The sequence below is a fragment of the Lissotriton vulgaris genome, chromosome 6 (assembly GCF_964263255.1).
Source record: "Lissotriton vulgaris chromosome 6, aLisVul1.2, whole genome shotgun sequence".
Taxonomy (NCBI): Eukaryota; Metazoa; Chordata; class Amphibia; order Caudata; family Salamandridae; genus Lissotriton; species Lissotriton vulgaris.
The window spans coordinates 1,021,335,119-1,021,356,500 of record NC_141694.1 but is presented as its reverse complement, the minus strand read 5'-3'; the positions used below and the strand labels follow the sequence as shown (position 1 = coordinate 1,021,356,500).

General features: G+C 48.1%; 1 protein-coding gene across 3 annotated transcripts in view; it reads left to right on the top strand.

Annotated features, from left to right (window-relative positions):
• The window catches only part of LYST (lysosomal trafficking regulator), a 4,348,576-nt gene that overhangs the window by 2,181,300 nt on the left and 2,145,894 nt on the right, over nucleotides 1–21,382 (top strand). For all 3 annotated transcript variants that reach the window (XM_086927077.1, XM_086927076.1, XM_086927078.1), the window contains one exon: nucleotides 6,504–6,656. In XM_086927077.1, coding sequence (XP_086783203.1) covers nucleotides 6,504–6,656 — 153 coding nt within the window. The remainder of the gene's footprint in view (nucleotides 1–6,503; nucleotides 6,657–21,382) is intronic.

Here is a 21,382-nt window from a genome sequence, read left to right as displayed (position 1 = left end):
CTCCTTCCGCGTACCTTTTTGCCAACACACTCTACATCGCCTACTGGGAAAGTCTTTTGAGGGTGTGGGAGGAATGTGATCAGGAAAGTGGCGATCTTTCAATCTAGCAACATCCTCCACCACTCCAACTCTACGAACACTTGCCTGTTCCACTAAAACAAGGCTGCCTATTACTGACTCCTGAAACTTAGCAAAAGTCATCTTTGACTCTGGACAAGAAAACTGGAATACAACAAAAGCATTAAAGGTTGCCAAGTGGAAAAGGTGGATAGCCAACTTCTTATACCAAATGTAAGCCTTACGAAGAGCAGCGTAAGGTTCCATCCTCTGATCTACTCTGACAGCACCACCCATGTACTTATTATAGTCTAAAATGCACACAGGTTTGTGCACTTCAGCAGTGTGACCCCAAACACTCACAGGTGAAGTGCTTTCATCATGGATGGTAGTCGGCATGTAGACATCTCTCCTGTCTGAAAACTTCACAGCTAGAAGCTCCTCGCAACCGAACACACTGCACTGTCCCCGCACAAGCTTTTGGCAAACAAATTCTTTTGGTAAACCTTTACGGTTAGAGCGAATTGTGCCACAACCAAGAGTGTCCACTTTGGCCAATTCCCGGAACAACCGCACACACACAGTGTAGAAGTTACCTACATATAAATGATGGCCTTTGTTAAACAATCCTCTACCAAGTTCCCACACAATTTTCTCAGTCACTCCAAAAGTGGACGGAAAACCAGGGAGGTTAATCCAGGATTCCTTACCTTTGTACACCCTGAAATTAGAGGCATGTCCAATCCTACTGTCACACAGCATATACAGCTTAATTCCATTGCGTACCCTCTTACTAGGAATGTATTGCCTAAAAACCAAGCGGCCCTTGAACAACACCAAAGACTCATCCACTGCTATTTCTTTCCCTGGAGCATAGATCTCAGAAAATCGATCAACAAAGTGATCAATGACAGGCCAAATCTTAAAAAGACAGTCAATATTAGGGTGATCTTGTGCCATCGCTAAACCATTATCGACAAAATGCATCATCCGAAGCAGAAGCAAATACCTTTCAGGACTCATGACTGCCGGAAATATAGCAGTTGCCATCAAGGGACTAGTAGACCAATATGAAGACATTGATGACTTCCTTAGCAAGTCCATCAAAAAAGTTAAACCAAGAACTTCTTCATCTCTTCCACATTTGTGGGAGTTCACCGGGCAGCTCTAGAGTGGGGCTTAAGGCTGGCACTGTTATCCCTCAAAAACTGTTCGGCATACAAATTAGTCTGCTCAACAATCTCTGCCAAAAATACATCGTACATAAACAGCTGAAAAACATGTATTGGCAAAAACTTTTCAGTATTCACTCTACACCCTGGAACACCAGTAATGTTTGGCAATGCCGGCTGCACCATGCCTGGGGCAACTCAGACGTCAGCACTTTCAACTGGAAGCCTTGCAGCCCCTGGCTGCAGCCCAGATGCCTCTTGCCACACTATACCAATGGGAAGCCTTGCAGCCCCAGGCTGCAGCCCAGATGCCTCTTACCGCAATATCAGCACATCAATTTCCTCCTCTAACACAGGCACTTCATCCTCTCTAAGAGTAGCTTCATCCGCACTGAGAGTAGCTTCATCATCCGATGATTCCATCTGCCTGAATCTTCCCCTGCCTCCTCTGCCTCAGATGCAGAATCAGTCTCTGAACCATGGTCAGAGGAAGACTCAAAAAGCATACCAACAACCTGCAGAGCAGTAATCCTGCGGCTAGCCATTATCATTACTAAGAAAGGAGACTGCACAAACAAGTCAACAACAACCAACACTGTGCAAAATATGTAAGTAAAAAAATGTGTGCCTTTATCACGAAGATCTATTTTTTTTTTGTTTGAATATGTTTATTTGCATTTTGTTATAGTACATCAGTACCCATATACATACAGAAGTAATAAATGTCACTGTAACATGAGGCATTGTGCACCGGCCGTTGCGGGCATTTACTCTTGTGCGAAAACATGGCAACAAGGGATAAGAGCGAAGAAGTGCACAACTAAACAGCGTGGCAAATACTTATTACACCGTCCAGTAATGTCAGTGCTCCGCTACGGAAAAAAGAAAAACAACATCCGCAGTGGGACTGCATATCTTAGATGTGTTCAGTTCAGTGCAGAGGCTATGCTATGGCTGCAAAACCAAGAGGGTTGGACTCAATGACAGTATATTAAATATCCAAAGCTGTTTCTTGAAAACAAACAAAGTGAAAGAAAATCCAAAATATACAGTAAACAAGGGATTCAGTGATGGCTGACGGTAATCGTGTGTGTGTGTGAAGACATCGATGTGGACAAAGAGCGGGTCCATAGTGCTCTGTGACAGTGGTATGGTGTACGCCGCGGGGTCCATCTTTATCACAAAGATCTATATACTCAAAAACTATACAACTCACTTACAAGAGACAGCTAGACTCAGCAGCACCTACTCTGCAGAGACACAGCAAAAACCAACAATATCCCACTAGTAAGGAAAAAAAAAACAATTACTCACAAAAAAACCAAAATACACATCGAGCACAAATGCAAAAAGTTTTTGACATTCAAAAAACAGAAACCAAACATACTGCTATTATTACACCATTTGCAAAAAACACACTCATGCAGATAAATAAAACTCATTTACATTGTATAAAAAAAAGTCTCTGTAGGAGAGTAGGGTCTGCTTTCCTATGGTCACCCCTGATTTTTGCTTTTTGCTTCACTGGTTTTCGACAACATAATGTGGCTGGGGGCCTGCTAATCAGACCCACAGCCTGCTGTTCTCTCTCTAAATTCACATCCATGTACTTTAGGTACATACCCAATTGGACATTGGTTCACCTTATCAGCCCCTGTACAGTGTACTATAGGTACCCAGGGCATAGGTGTATCCAAGGCCTACCAGGGGCTGCAGCATATCTTTTGCCACCCCTGGCTGGCTATCCAAACTGGCACAACTGGCTGATCACTCAGCTGGGGCAAGGTCGTGTAATCACCCCTTGCTTAGATATAGTATACTTATATCTAGACCTATATCTGGACACATATATACCTATAAGTCACTCCTATGGCAGGCCTGAACAATCCTGGAGGCAGAGTGCTTGGTTTTATGTGAGATGGTGCTCTAGCATGAGCTGAGCCTGTCTGCAGCTGTCGGGACCAACTCCCTTAGCTGTTCCGGGATATTGCCATACCATATACTCTTAATTGCATTATAATCCTCGCGGTTACTTGCTAACTTTGGTTTGGCTTTATCAAAACATGTCGTGTAAGGTGTCATACACTTTGGAATACTACCCCATCGCCAGTCCTGGCGACGGGGTAGCATTCCACCCTTCTAGAGGGAGAAGACATGTTACTTTGCTTAAACGCGGTTAAATCTAACTAGAGCCTCAGCATCACAAAATGGATGCTGCTGCCACAGACACGAGTCTGGCCTCCTGCTGCTGACCGAAACTCCGGCAGGGGAGGCCTGGACAAATGGTATCCTGTCACAGGGAGGTGTTACACCACCCCAGACAGGAGATAGTGGGTTGTAGCAGGGAGGGTTGAATGAAACTAGACACTGCCTGGGGAGCACAAGGCTTCCCATGCATAGTCCAGTTCAAACCGGTGCTGGGGCACTCCAGCCCCAGCTCTGGCGCGAAACTGGACAAAGGGAAAGGGGTGTAACCACCCCCTTCCTGGGTCCCACCCACAGGAGGGACCTAGCAGGTAATCCAGCCCCTTGATTTGGAATAAAGGTAGGAGCTGTGCCCAGGAGCATTAGATTATCCTGAACGAAACTTTGATACAGAACTCTGGACCCTTCGACATCCCACTCGATGTGGAAGACTGAAGAATCTCCCTTGTGGTCAAGGAGTGACCACCCTGTGCAAACAGGTACCATCCAGCGCCCAACGGTTTGCTTTGTTGCAGTTCCCGCCGGAACTCGAGCGACAGAGATCGACAAGACCCAGCTTCCCTGACTTCTAACAGCCCGATCCACAGTCCCAGCGAATCTGAGACCCGTGGAGGCGACGTGGAGCCGGCCATCTTGAAAAGACTGCAAGGTGCTGACCGAGCAGCTCCCGAGGCACCCTCGAAGCTGTACATTGGGGTTTGAGAAGCCCCAGCCCCGAGCAGCTTGTGCACCGAAGATCTTCCCTCCACACTCTTCGAGTGCTGCGTGGGGCCCTTTTGCATTTTCCTGCTCGACGCGTTGGTCCGGTCGCTTGCCCGTTGGCTAGTGGCCCCAGAACCGACGAACCTTGAAATTTACACTGCTAGTCTGGTTGCTCCAGACTGGCCCTCGCTCCCCTGAAAAGGAGCCACCGCTCTGACCTTGCTGGTCCGAGTAAGAAGCGATCTTCGAATCCTGCGTGGGTTGCATTTGCCAAGGCCTGTTAACTCCGATCCGGAAGCTGACACCGTCGACAGCGAGAGCCTTCGTGGGACAGCTCGTGCTCCACTCCTGGTCATCATCGATGCCCCAGAGTCCATGTGGCAGCGGAGTCAAGCTTCACGACAACCACCTGATTGCGCCCGACATCGCCTGGTTCCTTCCTGGTTCCATCCTGGTCAGAAAAGTCTTACAAATTATTTAGGCTCATAAGGAAGCGACCCTTGCCGAAGGGGTCGCTTCGATTTAAAGCACTCCCTGGTGTCTAGTGGGGTTTGCTGCCCCCCCCGTTCCAGGGCAGAAAGGTCAAATAAACAAACCAATCTGCCCCCAGGGCGGTCAGAATATACTTTTATTAAAAAATATGGCCCCTGGAAGCGACCCTTGCCGAAGGGGTTGCTTCCAATAAAAAAAAAACGAATTCCCTGTCTCTAGTGGGCTTTTCTCCCCCACCCGGGGGCCCGAAATTTAAAAAAAATCAGGCTAACTGTCCCCTGGGGGGGGGTGGGGGGCAGAATATGAGCACAGCCCGACATATGTTCATGACGTAACCGCTCCGTCATGAGCATCGAAGGGGTTAAATACCCAGCATCTTCAGCATTTTCAGGATGTTTTCCACTGAGACCCTGCCAAAGGTGCCTCCGGGAAATGCACTTTATCACGGCGGTCTACCAGTGTGCAGAATGGTGCCTAGATTGCACCACAGGCTTTCTGAGCAGATGATAGCGTGAAGCAGGGAACTGCAGACATGTTGGGAGCACTTCGTTCATAAGGGGCTCAGGGCTGTGCTTCTCTATGGCAAGTGCTCAAAAAACAGAAAGGGAACCGTAGGCCTCTAGTCCTGCAAAGAAACCATTGAAAATAACTATTTGTAGAAAAGTCAGCAAGTTACTCCTATCTGAAAGGCAGCTATAAAGAGCAGTGGCGGCGTAAGTTATAATCAAAGGTCCTTGCATGCACTGAGCCGCTTTCACTAACTACTATGAGAACGCAGTTATAATGCACAGTGGTCAGTGAAAGCGGCTCAGTGCATGCAAGGCCCTTTGATTTTAATGTCAGCTGCCACTGCACTTTACTATGGAAAGCAGGTATAAAGTGTGGTGCCTGTCGAAGTTAAATTCAAAGAGCTTTGCATGCACTTAGCAGCTTTTATTTAATATGCTTTATACTGTCTATGCCAGTGGCTCGCTTTCTGATCTGTAAGTCCACTCCACGCAGAATCAAAAATCAGATAAAGAGTGCGGTGCCAGCCTGGAAAAGGCAAATGGCACGGTGTCACGGTTCGCGGCGCTTGCCGCTTCCTGCCATCCTCGATACCACACACAGAATTGCCGGGATACTCACTTCCTGGCGGAAGTCGAGTCCCGGTCTAGTCCTTGACAGTTGACCTGGGGTTGCTGAAGCACTTCCGGGGGAAACGCTTAAACATCACGTTTCCCGCCGGCTCAGTGCTTCGAAACTATCCTGATTCTCCTGATACACGGAGTTGTATCCGGAGCCGAGACGCAACAGAGACTAACTGTCCAGGCCGCGCTGGAGCGCTGTTTGTTGTCTGTCCTACGCCGCGCTGAAGCGCTGTTTGTTATTTGGTCTACGCCGCGCTGAAGCACTTGTGTTGTGCACCATATGAAACCCGCGCAGGAGCGCTTGCTTATTTTCCTTAAAGGCCACACCGCGCTGGAGCGCTATTCCGAGTTTGTACAGTTACTGCCTCCATTAACCCTTGCCGCGCAGGAGCGCTGTACTGGGGTTAAGAGCCTTTTGCACAGGAGTGCTTTACTTTTGGGTTTTCGTTCTCAGACATTGGTTTCCCCATCGCGCATGATGTAATTTTTATTTCTTTTGGTTTCCAATCCTCCGAAAATGAATAAAAAAGATATTTGAAACTGCAAACATTTTAGGACATTCAAGAGCAAATTATTATTCTGCATGATATGTGGTAATCCAAAACACATTTTTGCTGTATGTATGATTTATAAATAATGCAAACTTAAAGCCCTCTAATCATTTGGAACTGAGAATGCTTGCAGGGCACATACCTCTAAAAATAATCAACGTAAATCATCTGTTTTTGTTTTATTTGTTTTTCAGACTCTGCAGTTGCTTTACAGTTTAAGGTTCTTAAATCCGCTGTAGAGTTTATTAAAACAACAGTCAACCAGAATTCACAGAGCTTTACCAGTTCATTCCATTTACCTGCAACCCATCATCATGCAATATATCAGAAGCGGAAAAGTATTGCTGGTGAGTAATAAAAATATGATTGTTTTTTTTTTTATTTAATTTTTTTATTTACATTTATAATCAACATAATCACAGTTGGCAAGTCACAGTTAATTCTCCACACACCCAGGCATCCCCCGACCCACACCCACCATCTGTAGTGACAGCATCATGAACAGCAAATCAATAATATCCAACTTCCACCCACAATACATAATTTTACTATACTCCGTCATCCCCCAAGAGGTCTCCATCGGTCCCGGTTCCCTGGCCCACTCCCCAGCATTGGGAAACAGGGTCTCAATCAGCAGGACTCTCAGTGTGTCAATCTGGTCCCAGACCCCCATCAAAACCATGGTACTTTCTCCATTTTTCCCATACTCTGCGGAATTTTCGGGGACAACCCCAGGCTATGTAGGTAACCCTTTCAGCCGCCATGTACATATCCATCCCCCTCCTCCAGTCTCCCACTTGGGGGGGGCGATGGTGCTCACCATGCTGTTGCTAGGTCCCTTTTCGCCACCACCAGGGCCTGCTTCGCAAAGATCAGGTGTGGGCGGCTCAAATCCTCTTCAGTAGTTATCCCCAATAAAACAAATGTTGGGTCCACTGCAAGCGTCGCCTCTAGCACTCTACTCAGTTCTCCCAATATCTGTGTCCAATATTTGTGTATAATGGCGCAGTCCCAGATGACATAATAGAAGGTCCCCTGTAGGTGTCCGCACATTAGACAACAGGGATCACTAGCTCTGCCCATGCGATGCAACCTAGCTCTGTCATAGTAGACCCTGTGCAATATCTTATATTGGAAGAGGCACAGTCTGGATTTAATGGTGACTTCTCTATGGTGCATCAGGGCCGCCTCCCAGTCTATTGTGTCCATTTCGCCCAAGTCCTGTTCCCAGACTGCTCTTAGTTTCCCTAATCTATCCGGCGTGTTATTATTCAGGGTCTTATGTGTCAGAGATACTATTTCATTGGGTACCTGTTCTTGTAACAAACAACCCTTTAACAGGGCATATTCTGGCAATGGGGAGGTGAGTGCCGCCTCGGCCTTCTAGGCATGGCGCAGCTGCACATATTTGAGGAACTGCGCTGGGCGCAGTCCATACTCTGCCTTCAGGGTCCCATATGTTTTAAGCTCTCCTTGTGCCAATACGTCCCCCAGCGATGAGATCCCAATATCATCCCACCCTCTAAAACCCGTGAGTTTATGGAGTTCTCTCAACCATGTACAGGTCCATATCGGTGTCTGTTTGCTTGGTTTATGCGACCACCCGATCATCCTCGTCGCCCTATCCTAGACCTCTATAGTTATCTGCGTGGCCGGGAACAACCGTCTCTTTCCGACCCCGCCATACAAATAGTGTAGGCTGGTGTGGCGTGCCATGGTGGCCCTTTCCAGTCTATACGTTGGCTGGTCCTCAGACACGTGGAGCCATTCATTTATCGGTGCTAAGTGTTCAGCCCAATAATATGCCTCCACAGCTGGTAGGGAGATCCCTCCATTGTGTTGATTCCTCTGAAGAGTATCTAGGGCTATTCTCGGTTGTTTCCCTAACCATAGCAAAGCGCGTAGTTCTGCATTTATCACTTTGAACGTCTGTCTGGGGAGGGGGAAGTATTCATTCTGCAGGGCGTACAGGAAGCGGGGCAGCGTGATCATCTTAAACATTGCTGCCCAGCCTAATATTGTGAGGGGGATGGTCTTCCACCTAAGGGCGTCATCTGCAAAATTCCTAATCACTCTTTGGATTTTTTTTTATAAGAAATGTGTTTGTCAGTAGTCAGGTAGATCCCCAGGTATGTAAACCCTGCCTGGGTGACCTGGAGGGCACCCGGTAGCGGGGGCCCTTCCTCCTCCCGGCGCAGGCTATATAAGACCGATTTGTGCCAGTTTATTGTGTACCCCGAGAAGGAACCATACCTATCTAGGAGTTTGAAAAGCGAAGGGACCGTGGCGGCTGGCTGAGTCATGTATAGGAGAATATCATCCGCATAGAGCAAAATGTTCTCCTCCTGCAAGTCGTCCTGTGTTTAAATGAAACCCCTGTATCTCATCTGTCTGGCGGATCTCACAGGCCAGTACTTCAATAGTGAGGGTGAATAGCAGTGGGGACAGGGGGAACCCCTGCCAGGTCCCCCTCCTGACGGGAAAGTCTTTAGATAGTATCCCATTCACCTTAAGCCGGGCTCTGGGGTCCGCATATAAAAGTCCCACCCATTTCCTAAAATTGGGGCCAACACCGAATGTAACCAGAGTCGCCTCCAGAAAGGGCCAGTGAACACCGTTGAACGCTTTTTCAGCGTTGAGAGAAAGGAACATATGTGCGTCCTCCCGCCTCTGTACCTCCATGAGCCAGTTATGTGTCCGCCATTGGTTTTGCCTAGTCACCCTATCCAGCAGAAATTCTGTCTGATCCTTGTGTACCAGGCCTGAGATCACCTGGCGCAGGCGAAGGGCCAGGAGTTTAGCCTCCACATTCAGGAGGGAGATTGGTCTGTAAGACGCACAGTCCTCAGTGGGCCTGCCTTGTTTATATATAGGCACAATTGTGGCCATCCTCAAGTCAGATGGGAGGATACCCTCTTGGGCTGCGTCTCTGAAAAGCTCTAGGAGGTGGGGTGTCAGCAGATCAGTACCTTTTTTAAAGAATTCCGCCGGGAGTCCATTTGTCCCTGAGGCCTTCCCTGGCCGGAGCCTGGCTATCACCTCTCTAATTTCTGTGGCCGATATGTCGAGCTCAAGGGTCTCTTTGTCTTCGTCTGGTAAGACCGGGGTGTTAATATTAGACAGGTAGGCCATGATTTCGTCTGAGCCACCCAGTTCCCTGGCTTTATAGAATTCCCGGAAGTAGGAAGCAAACGTCTGGACGATCTGGGGGTCCCCTCTCTGTAGCTGTCCCTGTTCATCAACCACACCTTCTACCCACCTGGCATCCCTTTCCTTATGGCTCAGCCACACCAAGAGCTTTCCGGACTTGTCCCCAACATCGTATAACCTGTGCAGGGTCGCAAGTACCTTTGCTTTCGCTTCATTCGTTACTAAGTCTTTATACTGGTGTTAAGTATCCGTCGGGCGCCGAAGCATCTGTGGGTCCCTTCCTGCCAGATACCGCCGTTCGAGGTCTAGAATTTGGGTTTCCAGGGTATTAAGTTCATAAAAAACATGATTGTTCATCTAATAAAAGGAAATGGAATGCAGTTTGAAAAACAAAACAGCAAAACAATCATTTATAACTGACTTAGCAAACTTTATTCAATTCTGAAATATAATCATAAAAGTCACAAAACACCATTTACACCAATAATAGATTAGAAAAAGTTGAGTTACGTTGGCACACAGCTAATTTTAAAAACAGTCCTACAGCGAAACATACATCTTGTTCAAAAAGCAACTGCAGAAAATTTATTGTAGGTCTACATCTCTTGAAATTGCCTTTTGAGCAAACTGGTCAAAAATACTTTTGAGTACTGACAGTGGTATTTACAAAAAAACATGAAGTACTAATAAGATCGTTCCAATTACTCTTCACGTTAGCAGAGGCTAACTAATTCATTGCAACACCGACCCAATGAAAAACACAAAAGAAAACGGATAATACAAATTAAAAACATGAACAAAATAGATCTTCCCCATAGACTAATGGTGATCAGGTAATAAGGTTTAACTCCAACATGCCTGCAGAGTAGCATATTGCCTTATTGAGTATTTCGTTAACTAAATAGCTTCTCTAGTAAGACATCAGTGTTCCAGGAAAGAGTTATTTAACCTTTTTTGTCTGGTTTCTTGATATTTAGTGGGCATCTGTAAAAAGTGATGACGTGCCTAGGTCCTCCCTTGTCGATTTTGTGTAGGAGATCCACAGGATTCATGAGCAAATGTCACAATCTAAAATGACATTAAGGTTAAAAGTGGCATGGGGGGTTTTCCAGAGTGAAATCCACAACAGGAGTGGGGCACATTTTATAAATTCAACAATATTCAACGTATCAAGGACTGTGGGTTCGCCCAAATGGCCTTCTCTTTGATTAAATCTTGCCTAACAGACAGCAGGCAGAGTGTCTCATTAGCACCTTTCTCATCCTCAAAAATAACCTTGATTTTAGGGGGTCCACAGGACTCATTGCTTAGCCCTGCGTTATTGAGCATCTATAGGACCCCCATGATTTCTCTGATTGCCTCTTTTGGACTAGAGACCACCTCTTATGCTGACAATATGCAGATGATTCTATCTCTAGACAAAGCATCCATTGGTTCGAAGCTTAATTTTTAAAACTGTCTTCACACAGTTATCCGGTGGATGCAGTCCAACCATTTAAAATGTAATACTGATAAAACTGAGATTGTGTTGCTTGCCAAGTTAAATTCCTTTGTCCTACCCCAATAGTGGCTTAATTCAGTGCCCCTTCTGCTTGCTACAGTTGAGGTTGTAAGAAATCTTGGAGTAAAATGTGATGCCTCCCTTTCGCCCACAAGCTCTGGCAGTAGCAGGAATGTGTTTTAATCTAATAAAATTATTTCGCAAATATGTTGATTTTCTCCCACCAACTGCAAAGAAGACAGTTCGCTGTTCCCTGATAACTTCTAGATTGGATTATTGCATAAGCATAAAACCATAAGATTTATTGAATCAGAAGCAATTTTTAAAAAGCAGTTGAAGACCTGGCTTTTTATAGCCGCTGACGCACATTGTTATTCTCTGATCTAATCTTTCTGGAGGCTCTCTCATCCTCCTTATGATTGAGTCATGTCTTTCCACACAGTGCCAGGATGTTCCTTTGTGAGCTTCAGTGCGCTTTACAAGTGCCTAATTCATTCAGGAGTTGGCGAGTTTTAGAAATTCAACAATATAATTTAAAGTCCGCTTTCCATGGCAAAACTAGTGAGAGCAGTTTAATGAGAGGGAAGGCAAGCAGCGACAAAAGTGTTTTTCCTCAAGTTTTAACATCATTGCTTTAGCATACATCCAGACCCCTGCTGAATACATGCTTAGTCGGACATATTGCAGTTCATAAATTTAGAGGAGAAGCATTGTTGTTTATTCTGCCAATGTTAGAAGCAAAATTAAAGACAGCACAAATTGGCTGGCATTTTTTGGAGGGCCTTGCATTGAGGCATTGTAGTCATATATTTCAGAAATCAAAAAACACCCCAAGATATAGGAGTTAAGGAATTTTTACAAATACTTATTTTTTACAGACATGGTACATATTCTGGAGTTATTATGGCCACACGTCGTTACATATGATTTGGTTAAATTAGCCTGCAAGTCAAGGTCTTCCTTAAAGTGAATAAAGGCATCAACCAGGATTTTGAGGCTATTAGTTGTGTGGGCCATTAAAACGTCATCATTGCAAAGGAATTGCCTTATGATCTCTCTTATGCATGCCCTGTCCATGTTTAACCAGGAAAGAATTGGAATAATTGATATAACAGATGAATAACTTAGGGGCTAGGACACAGCTTTGGTGTACTCTGTTCAAAGATAAACAAACTAGTGCATACACCATTGTTGGCATATCTTACCTTAGAAAAAGATTCAAATGCATTGCTAATTTAAAAAAACTCCTACTGGAGCTCTTTGGTGTGTCACTGGAATAACGAGCATGCTGTACCAGCGGCTCGTTATTTATACCTTCTCAAGTCAAGATGGCACCTGGCATGGAGTGGGGGGGCCAAGCCAGCCAAGATGGCGGACGCACTTCCTTAGTGCTCCGTTCGGCGGCCCACAAAACAACGATGAAACCCTGCCTAAAACTGACTGATCAATAGCGGGAAGAGCCGTGGTGAATGCGGTTACCTGCTGGGCTTCGGCGGAACCTTCAATTGTGCTCCGCCGGGCGTAAATGCTGAAAAACGGCTCCAGCCCGAAAACTCCAACCCAGCCGTAAAATGGCGGTGCCCAGTGCCGCTGCTTTATGACGGAGCGGAAGCCCGGAGAAACCTCCTGCACCCTCAGCGGGGAAGACCGCGATGCCAGTAGGAGCCCGACAGTACCCCAGTGAGGCCAGAGGGGGGGACAGCATAACAGCAGACGTCGGGACTCGAGGTCAGCCTGCAACTGGAGACGGGGACACAAAATGGTGGGGCCCATCGACCGCTGAAGCGAAACGGAGCTGGAACCCCGTGCCATATCCTGAGCCCTTGACGGGAAGAACCGTGTTAATGGTGGAAGTCCATCGTGCTCCAAGTGAGGTCCTGAGGTGCGGTCACCCAGCGGCGGACATCGGAGATCGGGGCCCACCTACTGACGGAGGTAAAGACGCAACATGGTGGCACCCATAGGCTGCGGTTGGTGAGGCCTGGGGAGCAGGGCAGGAGGAGCGACCCCCAACCGGCCGAAAACCACAATGAGTACCCCCAGAGAGCCGCTAGGACCTCGAATTGCCTGGGCGAGCAAGAGGGGAGCAGCAGGTGCGTGGATGACGACCCCGACCCCCCCCCTCTGCGGCAAACAGTGCCAAGAATTGAAGCAGCAAGTTCCTGGGCGCGAGGGGACAAACACAGAGTGGCACTCGTCGGGGAACGGCAACAGAGGGCCGGGGACAACACAAAAAAAAAACACCCCCCCTCCTTACCCCGAGGTGAAGCATACCCCAGCACCCCCTATGATCCAGACCACGCGGAGCTGCGCCCCGTATACCCACAGAGGGCACGACATCCGGGGAACAACAGAGGCCTGAGAGTCATGCAAGCAACCTAACGGGTGGCGGAGTCGGGAGGAGTGCGAACCCCCTCGGGATTTCGAACTTTGGACCAGCAACGCGGTGCCAGTTCACAACGTGTGGCCAGAGGACAATAGTGGGCAATTACCGGGGGAACCGGAGGTCAATAAGGAGAAGTGACTAAACGGAGGCCAGGGTGTGTGAGTGGGACTCTTGTCTGCGGCAATAGGGTGTGGGAGCGAGCAACACTCGCAGGAAATTGATAGCCCTGGAGGACACCTTTGAGTATAGCAACGCAGCCTGGGAATATTAAGCAGGGCCATAAAAAAGGCACAGCAGATGCACGCCAGCACGCTGGACATCAGTGGGGAGTGACGGAGGCATAAGGGAGCGGAGATCAATAAGAGATCCACGAAAAAGCGACGCCTCCACGGTCTGCTTGTTGGGCCACCCCCCATTCTTTCTGCGGGGCAGTGGCGGCTCAGGGTCCCCAGAGAGAACCAGATTAGCGGACCAGCGGGGACTGCATCCCTGGATCACCACAGATCCCACTGGTACAAACGGACTAGCACGCAGCGCGAGTCCGGCGGAGTTGCTAGAAGGTACTCACAGGGTAGCGTGCAGGGAACATAAACGGGGATCAATATCAACCTGGCACAAAACATGGGGAGGCATCGGAATACAGCCACGATCCTAGCCCCAAGGTCAGGAAGACAATCCTCTCCGGCTCCCTCGGGGGCAACACAAGATGAGGACTCAGCACACTCGCATACCATGTCGGCCAAACTCAACAAAGTTCTGGCGGCGATAGAACAATCCTGTGTGACAATGGAATGTAAGTTTGGCGAGCTCACCACGGACATCAACATATTACGGGACGATCATCGGAAATTAGCTGACCGAGTCAAGCAAGGAGAACGGACGCTGCAAGTGGTGGAACCGCAAATCCAGACACATCAAGAAGCCATTAAAGAATTAAAGGCCAAAGTGCAGTCCCTAGAAAGCAAGACAGATGACTTGGAAGGCCGGTCACGATGGAGCAATATACAGATCCTTAATCTGCAGGAGGGAGCGGACCCCATACGATACATAGAGACATAGATCAGGACATTTGCCCAAGCACACGACCTATCGCCGTTCTTCTCTGTCGAGCGAGCGCACAGGGTCCCGGCTCAGAAGCCTCGCCCAGGATCCCCGCCCCGACCGTTTCTGCTGAAATTGCTTCATTATCAGGACAGGGATACAATACTACGGGCGGCCAGACAAGCGAAGACACTCAGGGTGGAGGACAAGCAGGTAATGCTGTTCCCGGACTACTCTCAGGCGGTACAACGAGAACGAGCCACGTTCCTTGCAGTGAAACGCACCCTCCGTCAAAACAACATCCAATATGCACTCCTGTTCCCGGCCCGTCTGAAGATCATCCGTGGCTGGTCTACACATTTCTTCACCGACCCGACAGAGGCGGGGAACTGGGTGGAGCAACATATTGGAGAACTGGCCGACCGTACAGACACGCAGACCCAACGACCCCGCAATGGGGGAAGACAACGGCCCAAACGAATCACTCTTACACAGGTAAATCGCCCATCAGGTCCCAATACCAGAAGCTCCCCTGACCTGGAACAAATAATAGCGGAGCGCAGAAGAGCCCTACAAGCTGTGGCAGAGGCCCGGCGCACAAGCGAAGGTTCAGAAGAGGACCGTGGTCCACACATCTTCACATCAGAGGAGGAACTAAGTGAGGCGCATACCTCTAGAGAAGGCTTATTGACGCCACCTCTTGTGACTCCGCAAACAGCTGACACTCTGATATGACGAATATGGAGTTGATGATCAGGTAACGGGCAGAGCATCTCACGACGCCATTGATCATCCAATGACATCGGAAACGAAGAAACAGACAGAACAATGGCAGGTGTAATTACTTCTACAATTCAAAGTGGGCAGCGACGACGCCGACCAACAGTGAAGGCGCACAAGCACCCCCCAAACGTAACGGACTAGAGGCAATACAAGATGCATAGTTTGGACTTATTGTTTCGTACAACAGGCCCCATAAGTTGGGAATGTTTCCCGAAATATGTTAAGTTCCCCTCGTTAACCTACTATCCTAAGATCCCGGGGGAGTGAATAGCTGGGACGACACAAAAGAAGTGGAGGGTGGTGACACGGACGGGTGGAGCATGGAAGGTGCACAGTAACACGCATGACGGAGAGAATCCCTAACACTGACATCACACTTCTTACACTAAATGTGCGGGGAATGCATACAGCAAACAAACGCTATGCAGTATATGCTTACATAAAAAGACAACAGGCACACCTAGCTCTCCTGCAGGAGACCCATCTGACGGCAGCAGAGGTGGAACGTCTTCATAGAAAATGGAGGGGTACAATATGTGCCACTGGGTATTCAGCGTTTGCCAGGGGAGCACTGGTCTGGATCAGACCGGGCACCCACTTTAAGGAGCAGGTGCGACTATTAGATAAAGAAGGTCGATTTGCAATGATGGGGGGATTACTAGATGGTCAATCAGTGCTGATAGGTAGCATATATGCCCCTAACGTAGAACAGGCCGCATTCTGGGACCGTCTCACAGGGACGCTATCTCAACACACGCTCACCCCGTGGATACTTGGCGGTGACTATAACTGCATTCTGGACACTTACCTGGACAGATCCCACCCCGCCAGCACATTCACCGATATATAGGCAAACAGAGCTCTTTAACAGGTGGGTGGAACACTGGGCACTGATAGATGCATGGAGAGCGCGCCACACTACCACTAAGCTATACTCTTTTCACTCTATCCCCCATGACTTACGAGTGCGCCTAGACCGTTTTTTATGCTCTACTGTCCTACTTCCCAAAGTACAGCACACAGATTACCTAGGAAGGGTCTTATTGGATCATGACACACACACCCTGACCCTCAGATGGAAGCCACCTCACCCCCCTATACCCACGTGGAGGTTACCGCGGAAGTGCCTCACGGATCAGGTGTTCAAGCATGAGAACGGAGACCATATTCAGGAACACTTCACATTAAACGCGGAAACAGCTTCTTCACGGTTACTAGAATGGGATGCCAGTAAGGTAGTAGCAAGAGGGCAGTGCATACAAACGGTGGTAGGGGTGCGCAGAACACTTGAGAAAACACTACACGACACAGAACAACTTTGGCAACTCTCTCGAAAAAAGAGGATAGGGGGAAGGCCACCACAGAGCAGGTAGCCACCGCAAAAACAGCGTATATGGCAAACCTGAGGGACCTCCGCAAGTATAATTTTAGGGTCTATGCCGTCGGGGCGCATCGGGAGGGTAACAGGGGGGGGAACGCTCCTAGCCTGGCTTGCCAAACAAGACCCAGAGGTAAAACCAATTACAGAGGTGAGGGATCGGACGGGAGTACTCCGGAGCTCACAATCCGAAATACTACATGTTTTTCACGCCTATTACTCTAACATTTATCGGGCACCAAGACAGGGAGACCCGTAAGCGATCAATACATTTCTGCACCCATTGTCACTTCCTCAGGTCCCACGAGCGGATCAAAAACAGTTGGATAAAAGGATACAATCCGCTGATTCACTCAAGCGATCAGAGCGTTGGCCCGTAACAAGGCCCCAGGAATGGATGGCTTTCCCCTTGAATATTATAGCACATTCTCAGCCCAGTTAGTCTCGCATATGGTAACCATGTACAATGATGCACTAGATAGGGGCGAATTGCCAGGATCCTGAGGGAATCGGTAATAGTCACATTCCTGAAACCGCATAGGGATCCAACACTCTCGTCCTTTTACAGGCCCATTACATTACTCAATGCGGACTGCAAAATATTAGGCAAAATACTGGCAGACAGGGTTGCTCAAATCCTAACCCCACTAGTCCACCCAGACCAATGCGGGTTTGTACCAAGACGTAATACGTCGCAAAACATATGCAGATTATTCCATATACAGGACGTAACAGGGAGGCGGTTCCTCAATGCGCCATGCCTAATACTAGACCTTGAAAAGGTGTTCGATACCTTGTTGTGGCCATATTTATTCGAAGTCCTTCAGAAACTCAATATTGGACCGGGGCTGCTGGCATACACTAAGCTCCTATATACGAACCTCACCACTCGAGTTAGAATGATGATTAAGAATTTGTACCACGCAACTTAGCCCAAGGGCATCAAGGCGCCCAAATTTAAACAGTCCGTCTCAACTTCACCGAGTACACATCTAAGAATACGCCAGACAGAAAAACCAAGTTTTAAGTTCTTTGCGAAAACGCGCCAGAGAGGGTAATCCCACCAGCTCAGGTGAAGAGAGTTCCAAAGCTTAGGAACTATGGTGACAAAGGCTTTCCCTCCCCATCTTGCTTTGGCAAATCTAGGGACTAATAGGAGATTTTTTGAAGATGACCGGAGGGTTCTGCAGGGAGAATAGGTATGAAGGAGAGACCTAATGCTGTCTGATCCAGAGCCATAAACTGCCCCATGAGCGAGACAGAGAAGCTTAAATGTAATCCTGGACTCGACAGGGAGCCAATGAAGAGATTTCCTGGCTGTGGTTGCAGAAGAGAGCCTAAGAAGATTGAGCACCATCCTGGCCGCGGCATTCTGCATCATCTGTAAGCGATGGATGAGGCTCTTATTCATGCCCACATACAGAGCTTTACAGTAGTCCAGTATCGAAGAGACCAGAGCCACTGCAGACTGTTTTCGGGCATCCGGAGAGAGGTAGGCTGCCATGTTTCTGAGGATCCTGATGATACCACAACAGGTGGAGACCGTCCTGCTGACCTGACGGTCAAAGGAGAGAGAGGTATAAATCAGGACCCCCAGATTCTTGGCGGAATGTGAGGGAGTAGGACAAACACCCAAGGAGTCCGGTCACCAGTCATTAGACCAGATGTCTTGGTGGCCCCCAAAAATCAAGACCTCCGTCTTCTCCCCATTGAGTTTTAGAAAATGTTGTATCATCCACTGGGAAACTGCCTCCATACAGGTTCTGAAGTTGAGGGCAGATTCACTCACAGACTGTGTGAGGGATACCATGATTTGGGTGTCATCAGCATACGACAACACTTCAAAACCATATGACCTCACTACCCTGGCAAGTGGGGCGACGTAAATATTAAAGAGGGTAGGACTTATGGAAGATCCCTGGGGCACCCCACACTGCACTGGCTTGGGGGAGGACAGGAAGTCACCCAACTTCACTCTTTGTTCCCTCTGATGTAGGAAGGAAGTAAGAAGACTAGGGGCTGAGCCTCCAACTCCTATCTCCCTGAGCCTGGCAACCAGGACCAGGGGGGTCAGGGTGTCGAAAGCTGCCGTAAGATCGAGTAGGACCAGAAGAGTGATCTGTCGACCCTCGAGCGGATGTTGTTGACGACCACCGTAAGGGCAGACTCAGTACTATGGGACTTTCGAAAGCCATGCTGCGAAATGTCCAGCAGGCCTGAGTCATCCAAAAAGGTGGTAAGGTGGCGATTAAGATGGGCCTCAAGAATCTTAGCGGGGGCCGGAAGCAGAGAGATCGGTCGAACGTTTTTCAGTACTGCGGGGTCAACAGAGGCCTTCTTCAAGAGAGGCTTGACGACCGCCTGTTTCCAGGAGAGGGGAAAGGTTCCCTCCGTAATTGCCAGGTTCATCACCTCAAGATGAGGAGGAATAACCACCTCCCTGCAGGCCTTCAGGATTTTAAGCGGACAAGGGTCCAAAGGAGAGCCTGATTTGATGCTATCCACGAGGCGGTTAGTCTCATTGAGGGTGAGAAGTGGAAAGGCATACAGACTCTGCCCAGGTTTCGAAGCCTGGGTCCCTGCTACAGAAGCAGGAGGGTGGAGAAGGAGCAGACTAGGCTCAGATACAGGACCCAGCTGATGATTAAGACATTCCAGAGCATTATAAATGTCGGCAATTTTAGTGTGGAAGAAGGTGGAAATTTTGTCACAGAGCTCCTGTGTTTCAACAATAGGAAACACAGGGCAGAATGGGCAAATACATCTCCCCAGGGTTCGCAGTGGAAAGAGGGACCAGACCGGGATGCCCGCTGTCTCCCCTACTTTTCGCCCTGGCGGTAGAACCCCTGGCGATCCGTTTGAGACTGGAGGGAGTGGACTGGAGAATTCCACTTGCAGACACGATGCACTGTGTGTCCTTGTACGCGGATGACCTATTGTGAGGTTTTAAGCAACTTTCTGAATCAGTCAGTCAGTCACTTAGCTTTATTCGATTTTGATTTAAAAATCATAAAAGCATACAGATGAGAAAAAAAAGGACAATTTTAAAATAAAAACAGAGGAACATACATACAGTAATATATCTACAAGTTATAAAAGGCCATTTGCCCAGTCTGTTAAAACATTCCTTAGTTATATCGCACTGTACATAAAATTAGAATTTATAGTCTGAGTTAATACGTAAGCTTGTCCCTCTATAATGGGGTCTTCAGAAATTGCAATTTTTATACTGTAAATCGAATCTATTGAAGGCAGGAGAGCTTCTACCAGTAAAAGCACGAGGTCCCCTTCCCATCAGATATTTGTGTACTGCCTTTGATCTTGGTAGGGGGATATGTGGGGTACTTGGGTAAAAATCGTGCAAGTCCCAAATGGAAATGGGGCCATCTCCTTCTTGGGGCTGGGAGGAACGTAGATGAGGGACAATGTTCCGATTTCTGAATTTAACTAGAATTAAGTCCCCAGGGATGTCTTTAGGTAGTGACCCTAGCCAGCCCACCCTTCTAACGCTCAGGATTCCACCTTCTTGATTGGGTAACAGGGGTCTATTTTTATTTAGCCAAAATATGACCTTATTTAATAGGTCCTGATGTCTTTCGGGTTTCCCAAAAGTAGGTGCAGGTATTCCTGAGAGAACAAGCACAAAGGGGGCTGCTTCCTTAGGTAAATGTAAACATGCTACTCTATTTCGTTCCGCTCTGGCAAAAGTGTGGTTGGTTAACACAGATTTGGGGGCAATTTTAGTAACAGTTGGTGGTTTTATGTTTGGAGTTTGACCATCTGCTGGGACAATTTTTCTGGTATTAGTTGGCATAGGCACAGGCACTTCGGGTGTGGGGGGTGGGTTGGAGCAATTGGATATTACCGTCTTTATAGAAGGTGAAGAGTTTACTTTAATGATACTCTCTATGGTTGTCAGCCTATCCCCCAGGTTATTAATTTTTTCTACCAAGGGAGCTATTATAGTTCTTAACATTTGCTCAAACTGAAACAGTAGTGGCAACTGGGATGATGATACTAGGTCATCCAGACTTTCAGCGTTCCCCTTAGATAAGACAGAGTTAATAGCGGGCGATGAGGGACCAACACACAGATTTTGTACTTTAGGTTGATTTCCATAGTCATTAACCCCGTCAGGCTTCCTTTCAGTGCTTGGCCTCTGGGGCAGTACAGTAGCTTGGATGTTGGCCCCCTTAGATGATAGCGATGGTTCAGGCAGTCTGTCAACGGGGGTGTCGATACTGGAGCATTTTACAAGGGAAGGGGTTACAACTGGAATAAACTTCGTGCCACACAGAGCATTAAGTTCCTCCCAGTAAGACAAGATTTGCGGACTATCCGGGGTTAATGGGGGAGATTGCAGAGGTTGAGTAGTAACTGGGAGTTGGCGGGATTCATCAGTGTCAATTTCACTTAGAGTAGGCAGTATCATCTTACTCGGAATTAGCTTTTCCATCCCCTTCCCCGGGCCCCGCTGTGGGATAGATTTATAGTACGCCCCCGTTGCGTGACAAGTATGATGACATTTAATCAATATTAAAGTCTTTAACTGGCAGATAGAGTGTCCATGGAGAGTCACAGTGTAGTGTAGAGTAGATCACAGTACCTTCTCTTGTCAGGATGCCAAGGGAGGTGGCCCGTCCCGTCCTCCTCAGGCCTCTGAGGGCCTTAGAGGGCCCGCCCTTTGCCCGGGCTTAGCCCCGCGCTTTGACCCGCGCACGTCCCGCGGGACAGAAACAAGGACTGTATAAAGAGGTCAGGTAGGCGGGGCCGGCTGGGGAAGAGTACCAGCTGTTGGTAATGTCAGGGAATGCTGGTACTCGCAGTCCCTGGC